Source organism: Montipora capricornis, chromosome 12, assembly GCF_036669925.1.
Source record: "Montipora capricornis isolate CH-2021 chromosome 12, ASM3666992v2, whole genome shotgun sequence".
Taxonomy (NCBI): Eukaryota; Metazoa; Cnidaria; class Anthozoa; order Scleractinia; family Acroporidae; genus Montipora; species Montipora capricornis.
The window spans coordinates 8,836,977-8,846,976 of NC_090894.1; the positions used below are offsets into that span (position 1 = coordinate 8,836,977).

The window sequence follows — 10,000 nt, forward strand, 5'->3', positions numbered from 1 at the left end:
TGGTTGACGGTAATTCATTAAACCGAGAACGATCGATTAGGGAAATATGTCTTTTCCACGTACTTCGTCTGTCAAGTGGTCGATTTCACCGTCAATAGATCTTGGGAAGTATGCAAGATTCTATCATTTGAAGTTACGAAAAAACTTATTAGTCCCTAGACCATGATGAACTCTTGAACTAATTGTTTCCATACATGAAACGTACGCACTGCAGAATCCATTAATCGTCCTTTAAATAAGTCTATAGTGGATGCAAATTATCCACGCAGGAAATTAGAAATCCATTTGGTTAATGGTTAAAACAGGTAGATCGAGGTAGTCAAAACAAGCTGTTTTTCATCCTCCAAAGAAACCATGCACGCCTACATTTGCAATATCTTTTGTCTGCATTGGGTATGTTTTTTTCTTTAATAAAAAGATGTCGAGGTCATTTTCTTCGTGTTGACTGGCGTTAAGAAATAAATAGGATTTATCAAATACTTAATTTATGATTTTGTGATCCCACCTGTCTACATGAGTGAACGAACAAACTAAGTGAACTTGCAGGCGCATCTGCAGTTTTTAGTTTGAAAGACTGATGATTTGCAGAAAGACAAAAAAACCCGAAGGATAAGGCCTCGACTAAAGTGTCAAAAAACCTGGTCTTGAGCAGGATCCTGCTAGATTTTTGGAGCTTTTGGTTCTGCGCCTTTTCACGTTTTTGAAGGAGTGAACTTTGACCGACGCGACTCACTCTACAGCTTGGGTTCACCTCATTTACTAGCCCCAGCTTCCAAATTCAGAATGGCACGATGCCATTCATTTCAAGATCCCATTCACTTGCCCTACAATTGCCTCGTAGCGTAGCTTGTGGAAACTCTTGAAACGTGAAATGACTAAAATTCGATCGGGGACAGAAGCGGAATAATGAATAGAGACACAGATTACAATGCTGAAATAAACAATTAATGATGGACGAACAAATTGGAGCTAATGGGAGATCTTTTGTTTTCGCTCACCAACATGGCGGTGATTACGTCACGTGCAAACCACCTATAACAGCTTAAAAAAAGAAAGTGAATAAGGAATATGTAGCGTTCGAACATTCGGAATAAACGCATTTACGATTTTCGTTAAAGAATAAGAAATAAGGAAAAATGGATATCGAACAACATTTCTGTAGGGAATAATGAATAACTCGTAAAAAATGGAAGGAATTATGAATAACTGAGATCCAGTATTACAATAGACCATTTTACAGTTGTTTGCTTAGATACCTGTCCTATGTATGAAAGTAAAGCTAGAGTTGACCTTGTTTTGATAGATAACCCACTTCTTTTAATTTTCTTTGTAAATTCCAACTAGTTAGCATGATAACATCATTAACGTGAGAAAAGCAGGGAGGTCTAATCATTGATCGCTTCTGGCAATTCTTCTTTTCAATAAAACCTGGATCTAGAAAATGCAATACTCCATAAAAATCACGTTTTTGATTTGTAATTTACATACAAAAGGAAAAATGTTAAGGCTTTTTGTCGATCTCAGTTGAGTTTAAAAAAGCGGAAATATGTGTCACTCTTTTAAAATAAAGTGGACTTTTTTAGGGATTTCTCTCTGATGTTGCTGAAGTTAATTTTCTCAAGTTATCGCTTTATTTCGCTTTTTGCGAAAACGTCACTGACGAGAAATTTCTCGAGTAGTTTCAGCTTTTGCCTGTTTCTGTCAAAATAGAAAAATGTCGACTTTTTCCGCTTTCTCGGTGTGACAAAAATGGTGAAAAACTCAGAACAGAACGTTGTCGTCTTCTGTGCTTCTGTGGTGGTGAAGATGGCGAACTGCGTCAAGATTAAGGTAAATGAGAAGGTGATGAGGTTTAAGCCTTTCACTTTAATAGTGGGAAACGTTGCTTTTTTTTGTGAAGAAAAAGGAGAGATAATAATACCAACCGCAGAAACGGGGTAATTTAACGTGGAAGATTATGACAAGAGTTACTTCGTGAATGGCGAGCCAAGTCAACCAATATCAACACAGCCCGCGTCCTCGAGGAGCCCTGCCTAACTAATTTCGCCGAGTAATTAATTACCTGAGTATCCCACTGTCTTGCCGGAGAACTGAGCCACTAAGAACAAGTGTACTATGTTGCGACTGTAGTGGTAAGAAAACAAATAAAATTTAGTTTTGTTGGTGAGCAGTCCCAAATTTCTATTCGGTCATATAGTCAGTGGCACATCGAATCACGCAACTTATGATGTTTACAGGTATTCGCCAAAAGCTGTTAAAACGTTAATGTACTTAAAATGTTATGAATATTCCACTCTTTATTTAGTACAAAATATATTGCCTTTTTGTGTTACTTAAGCGGTTGATTCGAAGCGAGTATTGAATACATAAAATATGTACTTATTGACTGAGTGGGAGGGCCGGACGAGAAAATATTTGGCCCGAGATCATGGCGTACGGACCGAGCGCCAAATATTTTCCCGTCCGGCGCGACCTAACTCAGTCAATAAGCATTTTATCATATGGCCACCGCGCTTTTTCTTTTTTTTTTTTTTTTTTCGGGTAACAAAATTCGGAATGTTCACTTACGTCGCTCATTTTGACCGAAAAGTTGTTTTAGTTCGCATCTCGGGCGCGCTTTCATTGCAAAACTATTGAGAAAATCCCCGTATGAGGGCCGTACGCGATCCTAGCAGGGCGGACGGCTTTTTCCGGCCCTGGGGCCCGTTTCTCGAAAGTCCCGAAACTTTTCGGGGCATTTTCGGGTGTCAAAATTCCTTTTGTATCTAAAGAACGGAAAGGATTTAAGTCGTCAAACTTCACAGACATGTTTCTTTTAGCTAGCTTAAAAACATCTTAAAAGATCGGCTTTCCAAAACAGTTTGCAGTTTCACAAGTGGCTTGTCGGGTCCGGAAAGTTTTCGGGACTTTCGAGAAACGGGCCCCAGCTCGCGCCATTGCATTGTGTCATCGGAGATTCCTCGGAGATTTGACCTCGGCTATAAGTGATAGTGCAATAACTTCGTGTGCAGTCGTTCTTGTCAGTTGTTGTGCTACAGATTGATCAGGTGATTTTGTGTCTATAGTCGTGGTGAATCAACAAAGACTGCTTTGGAATGTGTACTACGTTGCGACTATAGTGGTAAGAAACAGATAAATTTTCAAAGCGCGGTTTTAAGATCTGAAAGATCTTCTTGTTGTAGAATTAAGACGTACCATGCTCGTTTTTCAGATAAAAAGAATTATTTAAAGGGAAAAAATTAATGGTTGAACTACGTCGTTACCTTTATTTTTTTTTGAAAATGCCAAAAATTTGGGTCGGTCGGACGACGCCTCACGGAGATAAAAAAGAGGATGGCCTAAACTGCAAAATACTCTCTGTAATCGATTTGTTAGCACGCATGTTTTTCGTCATTTCCTTTTATCGATAGCTAAAGTATTATTTTCTGGTTTCATTTTCTTTGAAGAATTTCCCCAAAACAAGCCAGTTAAGCGCTACATTTTTTTTGAAATTGGACGCAACTCTGGGTTTGTTTGTTTGCGTTGTCATGGCAAATAATCTTTTTTTGGATTTTGCATCGACAACGCCAACGCCAAAAAGCAGTGATATTATTGGTTAAAAGAGGAAAGGCTGATAGTTCTGCACGTGCGACATGCAGAACGTGCGGCATGCATTTTTGTCAAACAACTTGAAATGACCAATTTTCAGGTTTTGACGACAACGAGGACAAACAAAAGTGAATCTTTCCTTCTCTCTCTTTGCTTTTAATCCGTACATACCAATCTGGTAATAGTATATTTCGCCCATATTGTACAACATAAACAAGATGGAAACATCGTGAAACACTTAGAATGGCTCAAACTAATAGTTTGAAGTGACGTTTTTGTCGCCGTAGCCTTCGTGGTTTCTTATACTCTCTGATTAGCGACTGTCAGATTAGAGCACGAGAACGACTACAACCTGGTTTTCACTAGCGACGCAAGTACAAGCGCAAACATAACAAGCTTATGCTAGTAAAAACGAAAGTCGACATAAGTATAAAAATCAGCCATGGCATTCGCTATTTTGTTCAAATGCTCAGACACGGAGAATCTGGAACGAGGGCTTTAATTGGCCAGACGTAGCAAACTTCCTCGTGTTTATGCTGCGTTTCGTTTTCACACAACACAAGCGAACCCAAGCATAAGCTCAAGCACAAGGAAAAGGAAAATCTTTGATCATTGCGCCTGTGCTTACGTTTTTCACGGTGAAATAAGCGCGAGTACGAGTTTTCTCTACTGGACACGCGCATTACGTTTAAAGAACGAAAATCTTCAAAATACGGGTGCTCAGAACTGAGAACTCGTACACCGATTTGAAGGTCGCTATTTTGGCGATGACGACGGCTCAGTTAAACTAATATTTTTACCGTTATGTTATTTTTTTAAAGATGTAACGAGTTTTTACAATATCACCAAGGATTCGACAACTGCAAAGAAAATGGAAGAACTTTACCACGATGAAGACAATGTTGACTTATGGGTAGGAGGCCTTGCCGAGGACCACGAAGAAGGCAGTGAGCTGGGACCGACTTTCCGAAGGTGAGTTTCTTTCAACGAACGAAGTGAATTTTGTTTCAAAAACAATTCTGAGGCGCATGGGGATTGACTTGAAATTCTGACTTACTTTGTTACGAAACGATGCATATCTCAAAGTATGAAAAGCCTGAGAAGTGAAAAGTCATTCATTTAATGTACGAGATCTGTACAGGCACCTCTGCGCAACAAGTTCAAGTTGTTGAAAGGTTGTATGTATAACTATATCCAGTGGATAGGTCACAATCCAGAAACGTTGTCCAAGCTTTCGTGCACACATGTGCACTTACTTACCGGTAGATATGCCTAGAGTGTGCGTATTCATGGTTACGGGGAGAAATACTGAAATCATTGCACAGACTGAAACTGTTACATAGTGACTTATCCACCGGTCAAAGTTATACGGCTTTTGAACAACTGGGGAAAACTTGCTTACGGTTCGTTATTGGATACGTACGCACAGATCCCTTGTTCGCAGTACAAATACCAACTACTTCTTAACCGAAAGTGAGATCTTTTCGGGAAATTCCCAATCTGAAGTCTTGCTCTATTCACCACGCTTTCGCTTGGTTAATACTGCAAGACCAAGGTTTGAGATTTTCCTGTAAACACAGAACGTTCCAAGTCAATAAGTTGTTTATTATTTGGCCTTATAATTAATTCAAGCGGAAAGGATCACTTCACATCCGGTAATGTCAGCGCTTATCAGTTCATTCGTCGCTCAAGTCTGGTAAACTAACGCGTATTCCGTTAGAAACTAGATTTGTTTTGGATGCAAATGATTACAATTTTCCGAGGACAATTTCGTCGACATTCTCAAGAAGCAAGGGCCAAAGAGTTATATGAGTGCCATTAGTATATACTAAAACAGTGGATAGCGTTGAACTCGCGCGCTGATTGGCTTGTCAAACTCCGGATATCCTGCGCTATTTACCTCCGAGCAACTCAGGAAAAAATGGCGTCCCGATTTGCATCCGTGACCAGTGAAGAAAACATCCAAATTAATTTTTTGTGGTGTATATTATCTCACTGTTTTAGTATATACTAAAACAACTATTCACCTCAGTGTCGGTGGCTAGCGTTGGATATTTACCTCGCCGATTCGCGGCTCAGTAAATATCCACCGCTAGCCACCTCCACTTCGGTGAATAGTTGTTAAATATTCGGCATCAGAATTCTAATTTGCATAATTCGTAACTATGGTAGAATAATGTCCTAGCACTAGGCCAATCAGCGCGCTCGGTTTATCGGCAACGAGCAGTGGCCATATACAAAGGTAATATGTTCTTTTCCTGTTCCTTTTACGCGCGTCGGCAACGGAAAGGTTAATGACACCACGTTGTCCAGTTCAGGCCACTTGCTTTTTTTTTGTAGTTAGCCAGAACAAGTACCTACACAAGTAATTGAACGCAATAAATGTCAGCTAACAAGGGAGCCCATAAGAGGGTTGAGGCTTATACAACCTGGTTTGCGTAGCTACAAGAAGAATAATAAAAACAAATGCTGATTGACGCGCGTAGAAAAGAACTCACATTAGTATTCTATTTCACAACACTCTCACTCGCACTCATTGTTCAAGAGAGGTATGGGAGCGTTGATCGAGCGCCAAGAAGACAATTTTTGCAATTGCGTAAAGAAGCCTGAATAATTCAGGACTTGAACGGGGTTTAAACCCGTGACCTCGCGATACCGGTGCGACGCTCTAACCAACGGAGCTATGAAGCCACTGACGTTGGGAGCTGGTCATTTGTGGGTTCCAATGTTCCCATGAGGATTGAATCAACGATGAAATGATATCTGAAATGGATCAAATATGAACTGCGGATATGAAATAAAGTGACTATGATCCTCGCAGTTATGAACGCAATTTTTGCAATTGCGTAAAGAAGCCTGAAAAACTCAGGACTTCAACGGAGTTTGAACCCGTGACCTCGCGATACCGGTGCGACGCTCTAACCAACTGAGCTATGAAGCTGGGAGCTGGTCATTTGTGGGTTCCAATGGGGGTTCCAATGTTCTCGTGAGGAGTGAATCAACGATGAAATGATATATGAAATGGATCAAATATGAACTGCGCATATGAATTGCGTTCATAACTGCGAGGATCATAGTCACTTGATTTCATAACCGCAGTTCATATTTGATCCATTTCATATATCATTTCATCGTAGAATACGCCTTACTCGAAAATGGCCAACATTCAAAAATTCTTTTGTTTGCTTGCAAATTAGCCCTTGTTGCCTCGTTCAAGGTGAAATATTCTTTTGAATTTTAAGCTTAAGAACGAGTTAACGAGGGCTAGTTTTCAAGAAAACAAGAGAGTACTAAAACAGCGACCATTTTGGAATAAGGTGTATGCAGTGAGAGTCATGTTGTATCATTATTAATCCTCCCTAGGGATCACCCAGCTCACGGGAATCCGTTAAGCCAGATTGGGTGAGAATACCTCTGGGATTTAATCTTCGCGCTTCATGAATAGCCTTTTTTGGTTTGTTCTTGCATCCACTCTACCTTAAACTATGCAGGTGATCCTAGAAAACCAGAGGTGGTGAAAAAAGTTCAAGAATAATAAAGAAAACCAATCTTTTCTTGTAGAATCATCATGCTTAACTTCCTGAGAGTAAGAGACGGTGATAGGTTCTGGTATGAGCAATATCTCACCAAAGAAGTAAGTATTGATTTCCCTTGCCTTCTATAAGGTGGGCAGTCACGAGGGGTCATGTTGCACGGACATCTTACAGCCACATGTTGCAGCGACAAAAAACTTGTGTAGTGCACACTGAGGCGACATGTAGCAGGGACCTGTAGCAGGGACAAAATCACAACATGTGCACAAACATGAAAATGTTGCGGGTACATGTTTCAGTGATATTTTGCGGCGACATATCCCCTCGTGTGAACTGATACTTTTATAACTGTGCAACACCAGTTTGGGGTTGATTTTGTCCCCGCGACATATCCCATGAAGTTCAGCTTGTTGAACTTCATGGGCTACGTCGCATCATAGTTAATGCATGGAGATGGTTATGAAACTGGACAAGTTCCTTTGATTCATGTTTTTGTCCATAGTTTTGGCCTTTACCCTGCACAAAACACTTTTTTTTTTTTGAGAAGATAACCAACCAAATCCTTTGATTAAGTTATGCGCAACAATTTTGCGAGCCCGTGCGAAGCGAAAACAAAAGATTGTGCAGGGTCACGGTTAATTCAACATCGATTGCAACAACATTGCTCTCGCTTTTGAAAGTTCTAAGGTTTCATAACCAGTCCCTCGATTAACTATGGTCACATGGATAAGATCGCATGGATCAGATCTGCAATTACTGATGAGCGAAAAATTCTCGGGTTTGTGTGTCTCGGTCCGTAAAACAGCAAGAAGAGCGATGCCATTGTTCAGCCATTTGCAACCGGTATTTCTCTCATCAGTTAGTACGTGTGATAGATTTAAAAATTAGTCGTTGTGGATTGACTCAAAGATGATATTTTACAAACTGCATTTCCTCAGAACGTACCGTTTTTGGCACTCGGGCCATAATGTTCGTTATCGTTCATCACATCAAGAGAATTCGTCCTGTATAAAGACAGGCAAGAGACGCATTACGCGTCTCGATGAAGTAAATAGTTAGTGCGCCTCTAGAATAAAAATAGCCAGTGGGTGAAAAATTTATTTTTTAAGGGACGGAGTGCTTACGCTACCGTTTGACTCTTCTGTGTTGACAGGAAATCGATAAAGTTCATTCCCTGACACTCGGTGAAATCATACGGCTGAATACTGGATTCAAAACCGCACCAGATCACGTGTTCTTTTCGTCCCAGTACTGCGAAGGCGTCAAGGATTTTCAGTGCATACCGCATAACGACAGCGCCGGGAAAAATCATGAAGAAAAAACGACAAAGCCGAAGCAGCCATGTCAGACAAACGCTTCGGCGGCTGATGACAATGATTCATGCGATGCGTTAATCCCTATCTTAATAGGGATATGTTCACTGTTCTTCTTCATATCCGCGATATTGTTTGTGTTCTATCTCAAACTTTGGTTACACTTGCGACAGTGCAAACGAATAAGGGATCTTTGCAATGCGAAAAACCAAACGGAATTTAAAATGAAACACTTTGAAGCAAATAGAATTTAGTCAGTACGAACTCTATAGATGGTATATTTCTTCCTCTACGGGCGTTAATGATTAGACGAAGGACCACCTGGACGCGGTTCAATTGCTTGAGCTTCCTGGATCGTGAAAAGAAGGGGGTATAGCTTTGCTTAAGAATCTCTAATCGATCATCATTATCGTCATTGTCATCATCATCATCATTATCAAAAACAGGAGCTCAACAAGGGGAACCTCTATCTCCCATACTTGGCCCAGGGGTCAAACCTTTCCCAAGTAGATTTATTTATAGAACGCCTCCCTTGGGAGATTCAGCACGCGCACTGTTGTAAAAGCCAATCGAAACAGAGCTATCTCTGTGTCAAGCGAAATGTGATACTTTCCGCGAGAAATCTGTTCCTAAAAATAACTTTACTCGGGAGATGGTTGCCTCAAGGAATTAGTGGAGAAAGAGGCTCCCCTTGATGAGCTGCTCATTTTATATCACTCAGAGGAAGGGTAGAAGAGAATATTCATTGTTATTGTTCAACACATTGTGACAATGTCCTAATATGGTTATAGCACGCTCAATATTCGTCGTGCGTACTCAACAGATATCCTGCGATATACGTTATTTTGTGTGTCGCGGAGAAAAGTGGTAGTTTTCCCAGCTTTTTTGTCCAATAAACGCAGAAAATTGTGCTTTGTCATCAATGCGTTGAATAATATAACAATTATCCTGCTAAATCTTGCGAAATATCGCCTGATTTTAGCCGACTCGGCCTATGGCCTCGTCGGCTATATTCCAGGCGATATTCCGCAAGATGTCCCAGGATAATTGTTAATTATAGGGCTTAAATAAAGAGGCTCAATGGATGCGGGAGATAATTTGAATGCAAAAAAAAAACTTTTGAACAAAACGCGTCATTTGATCCTGTCGCGATAAAGTATTCAACATGTTACCTGATTTGTGGTGTCGTCAAAGCCCCTTCCTCCCTGGTTCCCGAATAACACGTTTCCTTTGTTGTCAAACGTGCAACCAGAAACGGAACATTTAGTGAACACTCAAGGAATTAGTGGAGATAGAGGTTTCCTTTGATGAACTCTTGTCGTAAATCATCGCAGTCGGGAGGTGAAGAAACGACGACGGCTACGGAAACGACAAGGCCCGAAAGCAAGAATATTATTGTGTTGAAGAAGGTTAAAATGGTCCTGCTACGCCTGCGGCATGCATTTTAATATATTTCTTTGTCGTAATCGGCAAAGCAACGTGAAATAAAATTTAAGATTTTGATTTTTAAAGTTAGTGACAAATATCAATTAGTGATGTAAATATTTATTAGTCTTAGCTAGCAAC

At 40.4% G+C, this 10,000-nt stretch overlaps 1 protein-coding gene across 3 annotated transcripts in view; it reads left to right on the top strand.

The window, feature by feature from the left end:
* The window catches only part of LOC138025968 (uncharacterized), a 77,652-nt gene that overhangs the window by 48,342 nt on the left and 19,310 nt on the right, over positions 1–10,000 (top strand). For 2 of the 3 annotated variants that reach the window (XM_068873118.1, XM_068873116.1), the window contains exons 26-28: positions 4,410–4,560; positions 7,150–7,222; positions 8,275–8,829. The exons of the other annotated variant lie outside the window; for it this stretch is intronic. In XM_068873118.1, coding sequence (XP_068729219.1) covers positions 4,410–4,560; positions 7,150–7,222; positions 8,275–8,688 — 638 coding nt within the window. In that variant the 3' untranslated portion in view covers positions 8,689–8,829. Of the gene's footprint in view, positions 1–4,409; positions 4,561–7,149; positions 7,223–8,274; positions 8,830–10,000 lie in introns of those variants that run through there. 3 annotated transcript variants of the gene reach the window in all.